This window comes from Strigops habroptila, chromosome 1, assembly GCF_004027225.2.
Source record: "Strigops habroptila isolate Jane chromosome 1, bStrHab1.2.pri, whole genome shotgun sequence".
NCBI classification, from domain to species: domain Eukaryota; kingdom Metazoa; phylum Chordata; class Aves; order Psittaciformes; family Psittacidae; genus Strigops; species Strigops habroptila.
The window spans coordinates 44,733,567-44,755,796 of NC_044277.2; the positions used below are offsets into that span (position 1 = coordinate 44,733,567).

The 22,230-nt window shown below is 37.5% G+C and overlaps 1 protein-coding gene across 1 annotated transcript; it reads right to left on the reverse strand.

Moving 5' to 3' along the window:
• Positions 1–245: 245 nt before the first annotated feature.
• LOC115609719 (desmoglein-1-like) lies at positions 246–20,875 on the reverse strand. The gene is made up of 16 exons (XM_030490314.1): positions 20,828–20,875; positions 14,196–14,231; positions 13,688–13,816; positions 12,841–12,996; positions 12,547–12,694; positions 11,497–11,660; positions 11,111–11,245; positions 10,368–10,553; positions 9,932–10,191; positions 8,886–9,028; positions 8,518–8,736; positions 6,620–7,102; positions 4,590–4,738; positions 4,026–4,086; positions 2,626–2,831; positions 246–1,202 (listed from the first exon to the last, which is right to left on the reverse strand). Exons 1-16 carry the CDS (start codon positions 20,873–20,875, stop codon positions 246–248), a joined length of 3,480 nt encoding a protein of 1,159 aa, XP_030346174.1.
• Between the last annotated feature and the right edge of the window lie 1,355 nt (positions 20,876–22,230).

Genomic DNA, 22,230 nt, shown 5'->3' on the forward strand with positions numbered 1-22,230 from the left:
GTACACTAGTAGTCTATCTGGAGAGAAAGAAGAAAATTTAAAGCTAAGTTCAACTTTCCCTTCACTGACAAAGCCCTGTGTTTGACCTTGAGATGGGGCATCCTTCAGGGATCCTTACACAAGTAGGAATCCCTGAAATTTTAGCGCTATTTCCTAGTTAGAAATAATAATATTCTTGGTGGGTGGCAGCTAATGAGTGTCGGTGCAAATGGCGATTTCAGCAGGAAGGGGTGCTGGCAAAGGCCTTACTGACTGGAGTATTGCATGCTGCTGTACTTTGTCACTCTTCTCCGGGAGGTGCTGGGGGATGCCGTGCCCATTGCTTGGCCAAGGTGACAGTCAGCACTGAGCATCTGACCCGTGCTACTCATCCCCCCCAGATTTGCTCCCCCCATGCTGCTCATCCCAGACCCTGATACTACCCTCTCGGTGACCATCATGTTGTGGGCATTTGTTAATTCCGAGGGAATATTTATTAAGCTGCCTGGCATGCCAGAGGCAGGCCTGAACACTCTTTCTGTCACTACCACATTTGACCCATCTACCAAATCGGGAATGCTCAGAGAGGTTGGGAGCCGGGAGTTAGGCGCGATTAATCTTTCTGTGACGATAACGTTGGACCCATCTGTGAGATCGGGGATATCTAGCATGCCGCGCAAATCAGAGGCAGACGCAGGACCGACAACCCTTTCTGTTACAACAACGTTGGATGCACGCAGAGGATCAATGCAAATTGAGGGGGAGCCGGACGTGTAGGTCTCAGTCACCGTCATGTTGCCGTGAAGCAAAGGATCTGGCATTGGCCTTGAGTGTTGTATGGTTGACCCAGAAGTGTAGGTGTTTTCAGTAACAACCGTTGTAGTGCCAACTGGGGGAGGCATAGGTGCACATCCATTGACAATGATAGTGGTTCCAGGTGGCGGGAGATTTAGATCACTTTCAGGGTTGGGAAAGGTAACGTTAACGCATGGCCAGGGTGGATTGACATCAGGGAAAGGTTCGATCTCTTTGCCCAGACAGATCTCTGCCAAGGTCTTGAATTTTGGTCCTAATGTATCCAAGTACGTTTCATCTGTATCTTCTCCAATAAAGCTGCAGCAACCCACAGAGCCAACGGGAGTACCGACTCCTTCATGATCATATATTAATAGGCAGTCATTTGCCGGCCGACCTTCATCTTCGTCTGCATACACAAATGCTTTCTGTAGTTTGCAAACAAATAAAGAAAGAAAAAAGGAGTGACTTTTTATCAGGTTTTTAACCATGAAGATTCAAACCACAGTAAGGTTTCCCTAACCACGGTAAGGCCCAGCTGACTCGAAAAATGGGACATCAACGGAACAAATGATATCATCAACATTTTTGTAACCTTGAAATAAGTTCTATTCAAATGTTACTGATGTTTTATTTGTGTTTCTGCAAACACTTGGCATCTCAAATTTGGTCTGTTTTCAGTGGGCCTGACTGTAGGGTGAATGAAAAGAGTGAAAGAGTCAGGGGAACAAATCTGCTGTTTGGGCAGAAATATTTGAATTAAGTGGTAGGAAGAGGAGCAAAGCAGGATGGCAAAGGGAGCAGTGGAGAGGCCAGAACAGAGGGGATGGGACAGAGGGTTGGCCACAGTGGAGAAAGCTTTGTGAGCCTAGAGAGGAAATCCATTTTGAGCAGGATGGAGATCACTGATCTGGGATGGCACTGGGGATAGTGGGGTGGTCAGTGCAGAAGGATCGGGCAGGAAAGAGGAGAATTTAAAATGAGTGTGGGGTCAAGTTGGAGGAAGCAGGGAAGGACAGAAGGGGTGGCCCGTGAGGGAGAGACAGTGTTTAGAGATTGAATTAGTCAGCAGGAATAATCTGTGGAGGCCTATGGCTGGCAGACAATTAATATATAGGGCTCCCAGCCTAGGCAGGTAGATTGTAGTCTGGGAGAAGTCCATGTTCAAGACTTCGGGACAGCAATACTTATATATTAATTGATATTTTGGTGACATATGCAATCATAGTATTTATGCACGTTCATGATAATTATGAAAATATATCCCATTAATCCCTTAATCTGTAAAAAATGTAGCATTTTTTAATCCCATATTTAAAGGCTAATTAATTTGTTGCTAATTAAAAAGCTGCATATTTGTGTCACTTGCAGTTAATAAGTCTTTTAGGGAACAGAAATGGCAATAAAAATAAGGAAGAAAGTGAACTGGTGTTCACAGTTCTTTAATGGTTAAAGTGACTTTATTAAACAAGCTGTAGAGAAAGTAGGTGTGAACAATTTCACAAAATTATTATTGAACTCTACACTGAAAAATGTGACAAATATATACATTTGGTGGTCTATTGTGAAGCTGCAATAATTTAATTGCTTGCTACTCATACCTGCAGTGTGTCCATCAGTTTTACAAAAAGGCCATTGAACAATCAAGCTTACCATGGCAGCAGCTCAAAAGCAGTGCTCCTAAGTGCCATAGTTTTTCTTACTAGTATGGTCAGCTTTGTTCTCACACGAGTCTCATATCACAGAAGTTTTAATTTGAGTGGAGTTAACTTGGATTTTCACCATGTAAGTTGGAGAGGAGACTCTAACAGTAGGCTCACAGATACACCATGAAGAAGACCAGGCAGTTACCTCGGAGAAGTAGTTGTCTAGGAAGGCCATGTTCACCCCTCCTTCTCGATACTCTTTAATTGTTCCTCCAATTGACCCTTTTACTTCCCCTGTTCCAGAAATTCCTCCAGCTGTTCCGTAACCAGTACCAGTGCCATAGCCAACCCCCGTAGTTTCTTCAACACCAGAAGCTACTACTCCTCCTCCATATGTGTTTGTATATATGTCTGAAAACAAAAGAAGAAGTTATTCTTTCTGTGCTCTGTGAAAATTTGCACAGAATTTGCCAGCTATTTTTAAAAATAGTACAATGACACTACTGAGTTTCTAAAGGTATTTTAGACTAATTTTAGTCACAGATCCATGCACAGGTGCCAAAAATTGAAACTGCAATTAAAAATTAAATATTAGCAGACATCTGAGACCTTGACTTTATTCCTGAGGCTAGGGAGCATGTGCATATGTGCTTTAGAAAATCAATGATTTAGTTGAGTAATTGACTGGAGATTCCTGTGTCTGGTGTACATATACACTGTCTTGGAATTTGCGTTAGAAAATCAGATAATGCTTGTGGATATTTATGCAAATACATAAATGTATATTTATGATCACTTTGGGGTTAAAATTATTTTGCCTTAAACTCTTTTCCAAAAGAAATAGCTTTGTATCTCTTACATTTTCTAGTCAATAGATTGTTAAGGGGGATTTGGGAGAACAACAGTGGATCATAATAACCACCAGTGTTCATAATGCAGAATGAAAATGATCTTTAAGATAAATTATAAAGTCATACTTACAGGATTTTATCTTCTCCACATTTTTTTCATATATGATAACAAGGAATGAGTGGTCTTAAATATCAGTGTGTAATAAACCAATTGCATACAGTAGTCTTGACCATGATTATATTAAGAAGCATAGGCTAAATTTTATTGGGGTTTTTTTCATTTAATCTCATTAGTCTGAGTTTGTAGAATTTGAATCAGGGGCTTTCACCATAATAGTACTGAAGAGTACTCTGCAGAGCCAGAAAACTGGGAAGAGCTGAACCTTTCATCACCAAATTATGAAAGAAAATTTCCTTTTTCTGTCTTCAAGATTGATTTCTACTAAAACTGGTGCCTTGAGAAGTCCCTTCATTCACTAAGTGGAATGGTAAAAAAAAATTGCCCAAGATTTGAAAGCCTTGGCAGATATTTCAAAATAAATTTAGTTTGCAGAAGTGAATCTGCTCAAAGACTCAAATCTCAGATTCTTTATTCATCCTGGAAGTCCTGCTAGCATTGGTTTTTGGCTATCTGCAGATGTATGATTGGGTTATAGCTGTAAAACCAAAGTGCTCTGTGAATCAGAAGATGTGAAGTTCTGAAAGATAGCTTTATGACAACTCACATACATAGAAATCTTGAGGATCTGCTTACCAGAGGGTTCACCAAAATCGCCTCCTGCAGCAGTTGTTGGGGCAAGAATGTGTGAGACATCCTGGAAAACAATATTTCAACTCCATGAATGATGACTTTGAAATTTTTGTATGAAGACCAAGATGTTGTGAAGCACGTTAAGAAATTAGCAGTCTAAACTGTTGACAATAACTGTTAATTGCCATCCCCATTAAAAAAAAAAAAGAGGAAAAAAGACTCGAAGTTTTTTTCATTGTTAATATAATGGTGATCAGTGAAGATGGTTTCTATTACCTTGTCCTACTTTGCACTGATAAAGATTGCTAGTTATTGTGTTTCAGTTGGGGGAATAGGTATTACCAAACTGTTGGGACAAGATAACTGAACACAACTTAAAACACATGAATTCCACCTCCAAATGTTTATTAAGAATCACCTTTCATATCTACCTGACAATTACTGACAATGCCAGGCTTCTTCCAGATGACAACACAGGACTACAATCACTTTCATGCTTCTAATCAACTGCAGTCTTTTCTACAAATACAAGCCACTGCAGGTTTTAGAAACATGGGATGTACTGACCCTGTCTTCAGGCTGGGCACCTTCTATTCCCCATGGATGAATTGCCCCTTCTGTGCATTCAGGTACAGGTTCAAATCCAGTTCCAACTCCACCTGCAGCACCAGGTCCACATCCACAACAGTCGCTCATTGACATCAAAATTGGAATCACTTAACAGGAAAGAAACAGGAAACAGGGATTTAAGACATCTCTTCCTCACAGGAATAGCTGTTTTTCCCAGAAGGCAGGTGCTCAAGAACTTTTGAAAATGCATCTTTTAAAATGTTTCAAACCAAGCAGTCTCCAAGTCTGGCGTTCAGAATCATTAGCTGCTTTTGGAAATGTATGTGCTTGGAAATTCAGAATAATTTGTACCTTCATTTATTGCAGAGCAACATGGGGGTGGAGTAGGGCTGTTACTCCAAATTTATGCCTATACACCTGGGAACAGATTTTGATCTATCATCTCAGGTGAATGAATATAAGTTGCATGCATATGAAAATTAAACAGAACAAGTTGTGGTCTGTATAGCATTCAGTGATATTCATTCTTGATATATAAGCATACAATTGTCTCTTCAGATATTGTAAGTGAAAAGAAATAAACATTATCTATAATAGACATAGAAGAATCAGTGGAGAGAGGTGCATCTGACTGCAGTGATCTTTGACTATGGGTCCAGTTGCATTTTTTACATCACTTATACATAATACTTGATTTGAAAAAACAGTAGAGGCAAATCCCAAACTCTAGTTTTAAGAAATGATTACATAGAGTGAGTCAGTTTTGCCAGTGTGCTGCATTATGCTTAGTTGTTTCAAGGACTCTGTGTTGGAAATTGCCAAATGCTTTAAATGCCAACATTGAAAACATTGTGTATTTTAGAAAGGCACTGCAATATTAAATCTGGCTGTCTTTGGGTCCTTAACCTAGATGTCTAAGTTAGTAACCTTGTACTACTTCAGAGGGAGTGGAGGCAGTTGCCTATGCTAGACTAAGCAGAACATCTAAAACTCTCAGTTTAACAACTGAAGAAAAAAGGGGAAAGGACTATATAGGGTACAGAGCGCTACTCCACACTGCATGACTAAGGACATATATACTCCAGACGACCAACTATGAGAGATTTCCAAAGGCAGAAAGACAGACTGTCCTTTAACATTAATCACCTGAGAACTATGAACAAAACAGCCTTTTGCAGATTCAAAATTTTGTGTTAGTTGATTCCTACTAACCAAAAATCGAAACTCAAACCAAACCACACTGCTCAAAAAATCAGGGGAAAAAAATAAATTTCCTCTGGTTTTGTAGTCAGTATTTCTGCACTGGGAATATTCAGATGTTGATTGCTTGATGCCCAGGCCATGAAAGAAAGATAATCACATCTGATTGTGGTGGTCTGAGAAGTAATTGTTTGCATAAAACCTAACTAGAGTCATCTTATCCCTAAACTTATATTTCTTCAAAAATATTAGGACATATGAATGAATGATCTGTTTTGAATCTATTATCACAAATGCTACTTGTTTTTAATAGATGCAATGTTTTGTAGCAACAGCCAAAAAGTTCAAAATGTAAGGTTATTATATTTATTGTTCTACTACTGAAATGCTGGCTCTGAGTTCAAAAGAAGCTTGTTCTTTACATCTTTTGATACCCTGCTTGGAGCTGATACTTGTCCATTTCTTTTAGTAATGTAACTGAAGTACGAATTGCAAAGGGTAAGTTGTAAGTTGCAGGGGCAGCTCTTGCCCAAAATCTGTATCTTCTACTAAACATTTTTACCCTTTCTAATGTATCTGGATAACACTTTAGGAATAAAATCCTAATCCTTAGGAAGGAAATAGTTATGTCTGAATGAAATATGTATATAAATATGTGGAATATAAAATATGTAGAAACTCTTATAATTTATAAGACAATTTTTTCTGTCAAATGGCCCATGGGAGCTAATAGATTAACAACCAATCAGAAAAGTCACCGTGTTTTGGAAGAATTAAAAAAATACACCTTTTAGATAATACATACAATTTTTCAGTTTTATACTTACAAACAAATATTAATCCACCAAGAAACATCAGGCCAATGGCAGCACCGCTAAGTGTGGTAGAAGGTTCGAGATTTCTGCCATAGTTTCCATCTCCAGCATAACCATCATCGGTGGCTGCAGTATATCCCCCAACTTCACCATAGTCAGCAGTGTAAACCTGCCAGTTTGTGTGGTCCTCAGCATATCCTGTTCCAGGTCCAATCTGATCATTACCATCACCTTCTTGTCCTGGTCTTCCTTCACCTTCCTGATCTCTTTCACCATCACTGCCATCACCAGTGTCACTGCCACCACTGCCACCACCACCAATTATAATTATTTTTGTGGCCCCACTGGTGCAGTAATTACGACTATCACACTGACAAGCTTGCACAGGAATTACATGTGGTTTAAGGCAGCGTCGGCCTTGGCTATCTCTTACGCTGATATAGATCCTATAAATGTAAAAGTCAATGTTCTGAGTCATTAGTTCTGCAGAGGAAGCTTTGGAAAAAAAAAGAAAAAGAGACAAATATTTAGATTAAAGTATTGACTACAAATACTGTACAAATGAATAATGAATTTTTGGAGTAATGTTCATAGAATGAAGTGCTCCCATTCTAAGATCTGCAGTTCCTTATATGTTTACAGTATTTATTCAAAGCTGAAATTTATGATATTCATCTATGCTAGTTTTTTCTTTTTGAAAACCTGAACCAGATCAGTCTAGTCATCACTTTTTAACGTGAGAAATATAAAAGAGGCAAATGCACTTTTTTATACCTACTGCTGCTTTTACTGTTTTTTATTTGCATAAAGGCAAACATAAAAATAGCAAGTTTGATACTTTTTTGTTTCTCTTACAAGGAATTTAAATGTATTTTTCAAAAGTTTTTTTCAGAAGTTTTAAAATGTTTAAAGTTACACATTTGCATCTGTTTAGGACAAATAGGAGACACAAGAGTAGTTGTAATTGTGATATTTACCATTTAATATAGTCTTCTATGCCTACAGTAAGTTATGCAAATTCTGTCATTTAGTAATATAGTCATGTCCGATTGAAGGAAACTGAAAAAGCTTCACTGGGCACTGATTAAAATGTTTTTCTTAGAAATAAAAGTTAAGTTCAACTTGTACAATAAATTGCAAAAGCTGTTATCTTTATTTGCCATTTTCGTATGCCTCTTATAAAAGTAAAGCTCTGCCAATGAATCACTTTAATAAATAAACTTGAGAGTTTTGTCATATGCTTAGAATTTTTTTGATAATATAGAAATAAAAAGGTATAAAATTATAGAATCGTAGAATCACAGAATGGTTTGGGTTGGGAGGGACTGTAAAGATCGGTTACCCCCACCCTGCCATGAGCAGGGACATCTTCCACTAGACCAGGTTGCTCAGAGTCCCATCCAACCTGGCTTTGAACACTGCCAGGGATGGGGCATCCACAACTTCTCTGGACAACCTCTTCCAGTGTCTCACCACTCTCATAGTGAAGAATTTTTTCCTAATGTCTAATCTAAATTACTCCATTTGAATTACCTCATTACGTTTAGACCAATAGAGGTGCTTATAGCTACACTCAAGTAAAGTACAGTTTTGCTGCTCTATTTTTATCAGTATGTTTTTAGTTTCCTTTAAAGGATGATAACCAGCTAAAACGTGTAATGATTCTGATTCTAGTGCTCATATGAGGTGTGTATATATATATGTATGTGTATATATATGTATACACACACATATATATGCAAATCCAGAGTAACTTCGTGGATCCATGTGAGCATAAAATCACATTTAAGTGAGTTTAGAATAGATCTTAATAACAGATTTGGTTTTTATTAAAAGATTATCTTAATCTGTTATTTTAGAAAAGAGCTTTTACTGTGGTTTATTCTGTAATAAAATGCAGGTTAACTTACCATTTATTGGTCTGATAATCCATGTAGTTCGAGGTTCACCATGTATGCTGAATGTAAATGGGGCACCATATAGCTCACCATCCATATTTTTTGCTGTGATAATCACTGATGGGGAATGCATACATACTTTCCGTAACTCAGTATTAATAATTGGGCAATTGTCATTCATGTCTTGTATTGAAAGCACAATGGTGCCAGTAGCAGTATATCGAGGAACCCCTGTAAAAAGGAGGTATTTGTGGTCAGGAGGGACTACCGACACTATAAACAACACAGTTCAGGTGGGAAAACTAGAAACAGCAAAAAACAGTGGAAGAAATCTGAAACAAAGAGAGTTTAGTTTCAGAGAACTTGATCTTTTTTCTTACCTCTTGTGATAGCCAGAACCTCTGCTCTGTACTGCCCATTGATTACATAGATTGATTCCCTGTTAATAACTTTGTTCAGTGTGATTTCACCAGTGTTTTGATTAATTCTGAACCAGGCACCTGGATCACGTCCTATACTGTATCTGTGTTTGGTGAAGTAAAAATAGTAAGCATTATGTTATGAATATATTTATTACGCATTCATTTTGCAGATAATACTTGTCACTTGGGAATATTTTCCTTTAGGCTGTGCTAGGTCCTATTGCATTTTACCGTGTTCAAGCAGAATTCCTTTAGACTTAAAAAAATGTAGACTAGAAAAACAATTAGGAATAAAATAAATGCGTAGAAGTCCATTATATCTTGAAAGTGGTATCATAGTCTAAAAGTAAAATCTTTCTGGACTCTGTAAACCTTTACTGGAACCCTGTCGATATCAGTAGTTAAATCTACAGCTCTGCCTATAATATTCTGCAGTTGCATTTGCTAGCATTTTTCTGTTTTAAGAAAACTTTTCAAACCTTTGTAAATTAGATGTATTTGTTTCTACATACATTAAAAAGCAAATTATGGTCCCATTAAATATTAATTTCAGGAGAAATAATTTTTTTTTTTTGATATAGAATGAGCTGGTAGTGACCTCTTATATCCTGATCGTATAGTATTTCCCATTCTTAGGGGTTTTTTGCTTGCTTTTTAGAGATGCTAACAAATTCTGTATTTGTAGCAAATGTTTCAAGAAAAAATATTCTTAGTTTGGGTTAGAAAAAAAAATCTGTTCTGATTTATTTAACTTACAGCCTGATAGAAAAAATGGTGTTTTACTTGTCTTGTGTACAAGGCTAAGGAAAGTATGTCAGGAAACAGAAACAATCATAGCATAAAAATGGGCAGAAGAATATGCTATTCTATTGCTATTATTCTACTGCTAATCAATTAACATTTTTAAAGTTGTTTTTTAAAAGCACCCTTTAAAATACCTATTTCTTATCCCCCTGACATTTCAGAATTATTCCACCCAGGTAGTTAAGCAGGGCAGAGCTTACACAACATTTGATGCAATAGCTCCAGTGTCCTCATCGATGGCTGTGTATGTTCCCACAACATAATTTACTCTTGTTCTTTCTGATATAGAAAACACAACTGAAGATGGATTAAATCTTGGTGGTTCAATCACATTTTTTACTTCTATTGTGAGGGGTGTTCCAGACATTTGGTATTCATGCGCAACAGAGTGGTGGAAGGCAGCTACATTCCTGACACCAATAATCAGTGAGTGAGTCTGGAGATGTTCATAATTCAGTTCCTAAAAGATAAACCACAGAGAACTAGATATAAAAATTCCTTTAATTTTATTTAAATATTTTCTATTTTAGAAGGTTGAGTGACAGTGTTTTTACTGCTTATTTAATTTTGTTAACAATTAATTAAAACTATTTAAAATTATAATTTCAACAGTTGAATCACAATATTTATCCATACCTTAATTACTCTAAGGATTCCTTGATTTGTTGCTCGATCTGTAACAATTTCAAACCAGTTATCTTCATTACCAGATATAAAAAAAAATTCCGCTAACCAATTGTCTGTAAACTCTTCATCAGCATCCAGAGCTTGTATTCGTAGCAGTTCTGAACTGAGTGAATTTTCTGAAATACTTGCTGAAAACTGGAATGACATATAAATACCTATCAGCAAACACTAAAATATATGTGAGGAAAACAAAGCTGACTGCAGAGATTCTCTAAAAGGTTGTCCTGCCCATAGTCCATGCCAATTTAATAAAAATCATGTGTTCTGGATAAATTATGATTCTGGTTGCAGATCTGAAGAGCTGAAGCATCTCAAGTGTTTGCAGAGGCAGCTTAGAGGAAATGGATTTGTGCTTTCTATAAGAAAAGATATACAAAGATTGTGTTAATCTATGTAATCTGGCTGTATTGCAAGGATCTGGACATCTGAAATGACTGGATTTCTCTGAATACAGAGAAGTCAGTGTCAGGACTGACTTCTTTGAATACAAAAACAATCTATATGTGTGTTATCAGAAAGGGTGTGCAAGCAGTAGATTGGATTTTGAGCACATTTCAAGGAAACAACCATGTTAACCCAGTGGAGCATTCAAATGTGAATGAATTCTACGGGTTAGTAAGGGCTCTGTTATCAGCTGGGCTTTTGGACAGGGTTTTGAAACAGCGATGTTGCTCTTGGTATTAAAAACTTACAGAGCTTTGAGCAAGAGTTGGGAAATTGTCATTGACATCAATAACTTTAACGTTACAGCTACAGAGGGATGATATTCCATCGGCAGCTCCATCCCGGTCTGATGCCTTCACAATAAGGGTGTAGCTACTATGTTGCTGTCACAGAAAGAGAAATGAACATGTTAGGAGGACTACCTGTACATATTAAATATTATAAATTTTCATATCTTGCTGCTATTTCCTAATGCAGAATTTGCCTTAGACATTTTATTGTAACAAATAGAAAAAAATACATTTCTTCCTTAATTTTTGTAAAAACCCACAACCTTTCTCTCTTTTCCTCTTTTTTTTTCTGTCCCCCTCCCCCCCCAAATCATATTATTTAACTTTGGAACAGGAAATGTTACCTCTCTGTCAAGGTAATTTGCAAGATGAAGTTCTCCAGTATATTTATTCATAATGAACATAGGTGGACCTGCAGGTTCCTGACTCTCTATCTTGAAGGCAATTTTAGAATTCAAGTGATTAGGTTCATCTGCATCTGTTGCAATTATTTTCATCACCAGTGTGTCTAAAAATAAAAAATAACAATTAAAAAAAATCTATTTTGTTTCTGCAAAAACCCCACCAAAACAATGCTATAACTTGATGTATAAAAATGATTGAATGTTAGCTATTCACTCACATTTACAAAAAACCCCAAAGGTTTCATTTTGCAGTACTGATTCTGACTGAATGTTAGACTTTCAAATGCATTAAAAATGAAGGTCAGATGGAGCAATGCAGATTTTCACTGAACTTCTTTGAGTCAATATAGGGGCTATGTAAAAAAAGTAAGTACTGAGCTTGTGGATATTCATGTAAGGAATCTCCCCAGTTTTAAATAATACTTTCTGCAAAGTAGAAAATGAGTGTTAGGCACCATTGCCTCAGTGCTATTTGCATGTCTAGTGTGGATTGCTGTGATTCTTGTAAAAAGAAACATTTCAGTAGTTTAAGTAAGGGTTTATTTAGTAATATTTTAGTGCAACTGCAATACTCAGGCTACAAATACAAATATTTGAACCAGAAAAAGTGGGAAAAAAACATATTTTATATACCTTCAAAGGAAATGAGTGTACGTATAATGCTGATTTTTTGTAATGAGAAGGAATGAGCTGATTTATTTTAAATTTTCACATGTGAAAGAAGTTGCATGATGGTATGGTTAGAAACTGGTACATTCAGTGTTTATGTGTGGGAGGAAGGGAAGCATCACTGATTAATTTTAGGGTATAAGCTTGGGCCCCGGCTCAAATAGCATGTGGAGAAGCATATACTGCTCCTTCCTTTGCAGTAGCATTGGTCATTTTATGTCATTACCTAAGAAGAAGTAGAATGAGCACTCCAGGTTTGTATTAACTGTGTTCTGGGACCTTCACTACCGATACTATAATAGGCATAACATAGTTACTTACTGTCCATACTGCATTCTTCAATAGATCCTGTAAATACAGTTTGTGCAAATATTGGAGGGTTATCGTTTATATCCAGAACTCTGACTCGAAGTTCAAGAGGTGGTTCCAAATCTACACCCGTCACTGAGTGTTTAGCAAAGCAGCGTATCTATGTAAAGAGATTTACTCATTTTAAAACCAAAAGTGAAGTAAGCAAAGTAACAATCTGAAACAAATGAATTTGTCTCCTTCTGCTCTCCCTGCCCCACCCTGGATCTATCATTATAAATGTAAAAGAAAAAGGAGAGTACTTACAACAAATACTGGGGTTACTTCCCTATCCACTATTGATGTTATATTAATTTCTCCTGTTCTTGGGTTAACAACAAATATTCCGTAGGGGGCACGATCAATTCCAACTCCAGAGATGCTGTATGTGATTGGATGGTTTTCTTCACAATCTGATCGAATCTACAATAATAGATAATAATAATTTATTCCAGTTTACTGAGGACACCTGCGGGGCTTTTTATCCTATTGCTAATTCCTGTAAAAAGTGCTATATAATTTCAGTTTCTCAACCACTTATCACAAGGTTCCGTTGACAGAACCAATGGAAGGTTCTACAAAACAGTCAGCCTAGAGATCCATCTCGCCTTAAGTGCTGGACAGGATTTCTATTTCTCTTAAATCTTCTGTCAGGGAAGTGGAGAGAGAAACTTCCAAGAGTATCCCCCTGCGGCTGGACTTCAGTAAGGATACGGTCATGGTGAGTGGTCATCTTCTTTAGCCTGTTGCCCGCAGAAGTCATATACTATCCTTGAACTTCTACTCAGGGATTTCTCAAGGTCAGAGAGAAAAGGAAAATATCATGATCTAGTACACAGATGCTGTACATGAAGAGTCTATGATTGGAGCAGTCCAGGAAGTAGGCTGATGGTAATTTTCTAGAAAGCCTTTGGTCACTCTTCAGCAGCCACATGGGTTCACCTTGTGAGACTGCCTCAACAGAGCTGGAAATATTGCATCATCTTTCTTTTATTCTACATTCCTTGCTTTGAGTAATCTAAGCAAATACATTGTTAAATCTCTCTGCTTTTATCAACCTGTCTTTAAAAAAACTTCCTTGTCAGTGAACGCTTCTGTTGCACTTTTTACTTACTTTGGCAATTGGATTCCTCTTAGAATTATCTTCTCCTTCTCTACAAGCTGCAGCAAATTTGATCCATTCACGTTTTTGTCTTCTGAAGGTTTTCCATCTTGCCATTCCATTTTCATCCCATTCTTTTACCTTTGACAAAGAGTTCCAGTATCATATAACCAGTAACCTCAATCCATTTTAAATTAATACAGACATTTAGAATTTCCAGCAATAAGGAGAAAAGGAATTTTTATAGATCATGTGCTTTTTTATATGTCTGTGAGTCCCAACCTCTAAGACTGTACATGTTTACTTTAAAATTATTCCTGTGTATGAGATATACTCATTTAGGCTCAGGGGAACTTCTCTTCACAGAGTAAGCAGGTTATTACCTACAACTGTTTAATATTTAAATAAATTTTCAATCTTCAAGTTCAGAAATGTTTTAGTTCAGTATTTTCCATTTAGTTTTTGCATTGACTACAATTCCTTTGATCAGAAGAACAGTTTCTAAAGAAATATATATTACCTCTACATGGAATCCGGTGCTGAAATCCAGGAGTACCTGCAAGAACAATAAGAAGATTGGCATATAAAAATGCAGGGCAAAATGCAGTAAGCAAACCCAACTGCTGCACATTGCTATACTGCAGGACTGGAGCAGTACTTTTTCTTAAGTCTATTGCAATAGCCCATCTAGGCCAGGTACAGGATTTTTATAAATTACTTCGTGCAATTAATTTTTTTTTTACACTTATCACTTCAATTCCTGAACAGTTAACACCTTCAAAATTAATTCTGTCTCTCAAGGCAGAACTTTGAGTTTGAATGGATGTGCCATAGCAAATTTCAAGTTATACCTACATCAAAATACATGTTTCACCAAATTTGTAGGTCATAACACTTCATCTGAAGAGAGATGTGGTTGCAAGAGTTGATATTAAAAAATATTTCTAGGAAACTAGAAAAAGAGTGGTTTTTTTTAAAAAAAACCCACTTTATTTTTCTTGTTTAGAAAGTCCACGGTAGACCTGAAGTACTTTACTGTGTAGTTTAACCAAAAAGAACAAAAGTGTCTTGTTGAAACTTCCCACTGAGGTTGAAGAAATTTGGCATAAGATGGAAAGCCAGCTGCAGTCATTGGGCAGATTTCTCTGGAGTGAGTTGGGCTTTGATTTGAGATCTAACTATGCAACCAAAGTCTTGAGTAAATAAAGGTGGCAGGATCACATATAATATGTAATTACTTTAAAATTAAAATAATAAGGAATCCTTAATTTCCCGATTAGCATAATTTAAAAGAAGGCGCAGTTTAATTGACGTCATTTCTAAATAAGGTGTGAAAATGAAGTTCATTTGGTGGATATACCTCTTCAGTGCATCTCTTTTGGGTTTAGGGCCTGTATCTGCTCTCCTCAGATGATAAAGGGTGAAGAATATGGGATTTACAGGACTGCATGCTTGATTCATTCATCATTGGGAGAAAAAAAAAAATCTAAGTGACTCAAAAAGTGTTGCAGAATTTCTCTTTTTTCGCCAAATGTGGTTTTCAGCTGAAGTTATCAAATTTTCAGTTTCCTTATAATTTCCCAGTACTGTTCAATAGTTGGTTTTTTGGTTCAGGGTTTTTTTTTCATCTGACATGTTTTGTCTAGTGGGGTTTTTTTTGTCCGTTTTACTTGGATAAAATCTGTGACCACCTTTTTCTCTATCGTAGTTTTACCTCATGGGACTTTCCTCACTTCAGATTTATTGCATTGTTCTGTCAAGGCTGGAAGATGGCCACAGACTTTTTTCCACTTGCTTCATATTAAAACAACCTTTTACATGCAACAGATTAGTGAACAGCAGCTTCACACTCCTTTTTCTCTCTTCCCCCTTTTCCCCACCATATGTCATTTACAAAGCAATGTCTCCAATGATCTGATCTTGCCCAGAACATTCCCTGAGAGCTTGGCACATAATGGCTGCCCTAATGTGCTTCTGAATGAGGGAATTTAGACTGTGGATTTGCCCATTTGGTGTGCATATACCTTGAAATTTATCAGACTATTCATGGGTTAAGGATTTTTTTTCTTGTTTAATTGAGCAAGCTATTGACATAGATGGTTAAGAAAAGTGCTCTGCAGGAAAATTATTACAATATCTCTGTGTTGTGCTAAAAGCATCAATATAACTTTTAATCTGAGTTTATGTCGTGGTCACTATTTATATCTTCAGTTGCAGAATGGGGCTCAAATCCGCGTGCAGCCATTGCTCATCTCAGATAAGGGAGAGTATCAGACTTCGTTTAAACTCTGGGTTTTTTTTCACCCCAGTAGGAGCTCAGGCCTGTCTTTTTAAACCCCTTTTTGAGCTTGAGGAAACATGGGGTGTAAAAGGGACAGATTACCTTCACCAGAGGACCTCAGTGATGAAGTCCACCAGAATTAGCACTGATTTACATCTCTTATCAGTTGATTCTACCAGCAGAGAAAAACCTCCTTTGGTGAGTACAGTGAAATCCTCTCCACCCTTAGGCTGAAATCCCTTCTGGCATGCAAGCAATTTTCTTGACCCAGGAAAGTATGGGTATACACCTTCCAGTGCAATGTTAGTGAATCTTGTCTACTGTCTGCATCCTGTGGCCTGTTCTGTTATTTAACAGTGAAACTAAGATTTCCCATACAGCCACATCGCTGTCATACTCAGCAGGCCTAACTGAAAAACTGTGTTTAATATCTCTGAAATAAGTATTGTGCCTGTAGAGTATTCTGTTCTTTAAGGACACAAATATTCAAAACCCACTTGATTTCAGCCTATAGGGAGTTCTGTTTTAAGGCAGTGAAGAATATATATTTTACACTGGAGTTTCATCCTTTGTTTTTGAGCACCATGGTTATGTCAGGAATTTGTTCATCAGTAATGCTGGGGATTGTAAATTTAGGACCCATATTTCTACATTTACCCTATGCTAACTAAGGAAAAACCCATTCTGCTATGTGTTGCTAATGGAAGATCTTGAAAGGAGTCTTGATGGTTTTGAATCCAGAGTCCTTAGTACAGTTTGTGATATTATTTGAAAAGGCTGATCCTATGAATTTGGTGTCTGCATTTGGTATATGTCTCTCTCAGTCGCTGCTGTGTTAGAGGAAGGAGGGCAGGCAGACATCAGACAAAGTTGTCTAGTTCACCAGCTAGACCTCATCAATTCTGAAATGACATCTATCCAACTATACCTCCATGGTTCCTCTACCTCCCCAAGTAATGTTTTCCACTATCACCAGCAGTTTAGAAGGCTCCCCACACCCCAGTTATCTATTGCTAATATCATTCTGTGATACAAACCCTTTTTTTCTAGTGCAGTTTGTAGCAGAGAAGTACTATCTCCTAGCAGCTAACTCCTGCACGCTTCTAGGTAGTGAATAAATTTTCCTTGTAAACTAGTATCTGAGTACAATATTTTCCATAGATTCAGTGATTAATGATAATTAAAACAATAGGAGCCACTGGAATGTGTAGGATGCATCCTGAGAACCTTAGATAAGCAAGCTGATCAAAATGATACTGAGGTTTGTTGTCCTGGTAGTCTCTGAGAGACTGTGAAAAAATTGAAACTCTGCAGAGAAGCCAGAGGCTTGTTGCACAAGCCGTTTCTGGTTTGTGTTGGGACAGGTGCAGGCAGGAAACATGTTTATGGTGACTGTCATTTGCACAGTGGCCTGTCTGAAAGCTTGTCTTTTATTGTAATGATACAGAGTTTCAATCTTGTGCCCAAAATGACGCCTTAGAGTCACACTGGAGTTATTCTGGATTTATTCTGATTAACTGGGAACAGAATAAGGCCCATAGGATGTGTATGGTTCTCTGCACCTTCAAAGCAATTTACAAACAAGAATTAATTAATCATTAATTGACTGCCAAGCAATATTGTATGCAATTATGGAATCCTCCCTCCTCCACCCACTGAAATCTAAATGACTGAACACGCCTTTAACATCTTCCCAGCATTATTCATATTGGATCTTATTCTCTCTCTTTGAAGTCAACAGTGGTATTGTTACTGGCCTATATGGGAGGAGTGCTGAGAACTCACACATATTATATTAGTCATGAGGGTGCCATGGTAGCTCTGGTTGTGTCAGCGTTTTGGGACTTTTACGTCTGTCTTAGTCAGCCAAAGCTCTGACTACTAAAGGGTTGAAATAATGAACCCTTCCCTTTATTCATTCTGCATCTCTTTAAAAAATGATAGAACTGTGCATATGAAATAATGAGTAGCATAAGACAAAATAACCTCATATTTTTAAAAGTATGCATTTGATCGCTTTTAAATCAAAACACAAATGTGTTTTTGTCTATACTTTTCATTTCTTTAGGTTACTAATGAAGGTGCTTCTAATTTAAAGGGGAAGTTTTTCAGGATTATTTTTCTGACATTTTGTTTTCTAATTCTGCAGAAGTCAGGTGTTTCTATTACTTCCTGTGTTAGCAACTGGTGTCAATATTTTGTACTGTACCAGTGATGGAAAATCCATTGCTATTGCTATACAATGTTCATCTCAATCAGCAGAATATATTCCAAAGTTTTATTTATTTTAAAACATGTTTATTTGAAGAACTGATATGAAGAATTTCCATACAGTAACTAAGCTTAACTATTAGAAAAATTAGCAGAAAAGTAATTTCAATACAGGGTGTATGCTATTATCATTCAAATTTGAGTTTTTCAGATTAGTCATGCTAAGTCTCCTCAATAAATCTCCTCAATAAAACCTGAATTCTATTATGGCTTAGCTGCAAATGCACATTTGCTTTGGGGCCATTTTTACTTACGAATGTAAAACTGCAGACTTAAGAACTGAATTGAGGGTGATAATTCCTGGATGCAGAATTGCTTTAGTCTCTATTTCAACAACAAAATTCTTTGGCAGATGAGCCTGCAAGTTCCTGGCTACATCCTGGCAGATGTTTTGTTGCATATGCAAGGAGAGGATTTGGCCCCTTAATATTTTTAAGTGCAACCAAGTTATGAGTAGGAGGTGTAACCACAGGCTAACTGGAAAAAAACCCTGAAGTGTAGATAGCACATGGGAAAATGTAGCTAGACAAAAGTGCATGTAAGAGATGCGGTGAATTTAAAATTATTAGCTGTCACATGGTAGCTGGCAGGAGAAGAGTCATACCTGATCAAACAGGTTATTTCCATAAAACGTGTCTGTGCAAGTATCACAAACAGAGCTCCCTTACTCATGAGAATAACACCTTTGGAGTCACGTGAACAAGGGTTGCAGAATCAGTCCCACCAATGGTGAAATGCATATAGAAAATTATTACTTTCAGGACTGGTAAGTTTTCTTTTTATGAAAGTGCAGTAGTGTACTAAAATATGTATAACTCCACAACAGTTTTATTTCATACAGCTTATTAACAGTATACTAACCAGACACACCATTCAGACAGGTAATTTTCATGCAAGATTAATCAAGCTTAAAACCAAGACTGTTTCTCAGAATAGACTAAGATTAGATACATCATTTACAATTTATTTAAGCTCTACAGTTTGTCCATCAGTTTTCTATCAAGTGCTGAAAGATGCTATTAAGCTGTACAGGCCACCATGAGCTCTGCTGTCCAGGATGCATAATAACAACAACAATTGTTTCCTCTGGGTAGTAAAAGTTCAAATATTTGATAGTCATTGAAACATAATGGCAGTTTTCACAATTGCTCCTTTTCCTGACCCAGCACATCAGTCGCGATTGTAACGATAATATACTGAAAGAATGAAAATGGCTCCACAGTTGCCATGAGAAGCAGTAAAATCTCTTTTGAATGGACAGATATTAGATACAGTATGGTCAACATTTAGTTTTGAACTTTGACAAATCAGGAGTATGCATCACTAGGTAACTGAGTAAAATGAATAGTCACTACATGAAAATCCAGTAGTGTCAGTGTAATGAACAACAGGCCAATCTCAGAGACCTCTGTGCTGTGTTAAAACAAGCAGAAACTCATTTGCACCGTAACTTGCTTTTGCCAAGTTTTGTCATTGTTTGCTTGGCAGCTGCCCTGTATTGGTTAATTCTACTTTACTGACTGCAGACCTGTCACCTGAAGTTGGTTGACTACCTTTTCAAAGTAAGTCTTAGTATTTCATATTCTATAACAAATACCTTTTCCCTGACTATAACATTCCTAGAGGTGTCAGTAACAAGAAGTTATCAAACATTTACCCTTACTAATACACTGTGTAATATGTAAAATTGTGTCAAAGCCACAGAAGGACATAACTATAACAGAAATCCTACTCTTTTCAATTTTCAGGGCCTTAAACCTCTACCTAATTTCAGAAGATCAGCACAGACAAGTAAAAATAATCCAATCAAAAATCAGATTGCAGGAGCAAAAGGGCCTCCAAAATTCTTTCTGGGTAATTTCTATGCCTTGATGAACACATTCTACAACTATGCTGCTTGACCATAGCCACAACTTTCCTTCTACAGTGAGAAAAACAAACCCAAACAGCAACACTTTCAACATGCATTTGCTTGCACAGCACATGGCGGCTCACACACTAATGCACTACAAGGCAGGAATTCTTTGTAATGTGAAATAATAGGCCAAGTCTTAATTTTTTTTTTACTCAGCTATGGTCTTTGCTAAATTTCACATTTTTTTTTGTTGCATACAGCTGTACTACTTGGTCAGCTCTGAAGCCCTCTTGCTAACCAGTTTAGAAAACGAGATTTGCTTTCCATATTCCCTCAACTGATAAAAAAACCCCAATAGACATAGAACCAAATCATATCCAGTAAGTTATTAGGATTTTTATAATGTTAATAATTTTATTAATAACAGTGACTCCTTAAATAGTAGCCAAAGACAACATTCACCTAAAAAGTCATGCATTAAACATAGAAAGTCACAAATTGAACATCAACAGACTGCAGAAAGTCAAAGTCAAAGGAAACATTTGTCAGCATGCAAAGAAAACCTAAATTATTTGTATAGATTTTTCAGAAGTGCGTTTTAAAATAGGCACAGCTTGGGTTTTTTCTGCTAAAATTCACAAGTTTTTTGGGGGCTAGTTTACACTGTAAAATGTTGTAGTCTGTGGGGAAGACTCAACTGACATAATCACAGAGTTTACAAATTTTGTTTTAAAATCTGACTTACCAATAAAAGGAACAGAAAAGCAGCCGTTCGGCGAGGGAGCCAATCCATGGCATCTGACTTCTTGGATACAAGTCCAACTGAGTTATGGTTACAAGCTTGTTCCTTTTCCCCTCCCCCCCCAACTCTGGTGTCTACTTAAAAAGACACTCGGTAGATGTCCTTATACTCAGCCCTTCAAGGTGTCTCTGCCTCCCTCTGAGGGAAGCACTGAAGATGCTGTATAACAGAGTGTCTTTCCCCACCCCAAAATCCTGGGCTGGTCTCACCTGAAACGCTTGACAACATCATTATTGCTTGCAGGTAAAAGCTAAGAGACACACCTTAATTCTTATTGCACTGAAACCCTTTGTTGGATACGAAAGGGTACATTTTAAAAACAGAAGGCAAGCTTCGCTGAGAAGATACTGAGTGATTTATAAATTACTCACAACATAAGAAATCATTAAAATGGTAACTTATCATTTCTTTAAATGCAATTACCAGTTTTCTCCTTGCATCAAGTATAATAGAAGAGCTTAACGAATAATACTGTAAAGATTATGGACTTTAAGAAATGATTAATTTGAATTAAAATACATCGATTTGTTTACTTCCAGGTGCGAAGAAGTCACTTCCATGCACATTGTCCACAGAAGTGCAGCACTCAGAGCAGAATGGGGTTGTCATTAAAGAGAGAAAATTAATATGGGGAAAAATATGGTGTTTTATTCATTAGGCTACAAGAATCTCTGAAGTAGAGGAAGGAGATTTTCTGCTTTCACCAACTGCAAAGCTTCCTTATGCCATACCTTTCCCTTCCTATGGGTTGTGCTCTCGCTGACATGGTGGAGATGTACACGTGTCCTGCGCCAGAAAAACTGAGGAGCTGCTCAAAACAACATGTAGTGGAAGAAAGGGAAGATGTGCCACACAGCTCACTTCTGGCCTCATATTGGATGGCATGAGCACAGACATGTGAGGGATAGAGAAATCAAAGAGAATTCCTCAATTTGCGCAGTAGGTCCCTCCATCCTGCAGCTGAGGCTTTGTAAGCCCCTCCTTGTGTTCTTGGGACACCTGAACTGCCCTTAATGGGCAAGAAAAAGATAGAGTGAGCTTCTGCTCTGTCAATGAACTTGGGAGGAGGGTGCATGCTTCATTACCGAAAGTGCAAAATGACTGGTGTGCTCCTGAGCCTGCCAAGCCCACCATGGTGCTGGGTGTCTGCCAGGATGGAACTTGAGCTGGGAAAAGAGAGCTCAGCACCTCTAGGGTAACTCGGCACCTCCTGGGATGAGGGCCCATGCTCCTGCTACATAAGCAGCTTCGCAGCATGCCATGCCTACACACCTCATAGCACTGGTGCCGTGCTGCCTTGCAGCTGGCTGGAGTTGCCAAAGCCAGTCGTGCATGTCCCTGCTGTC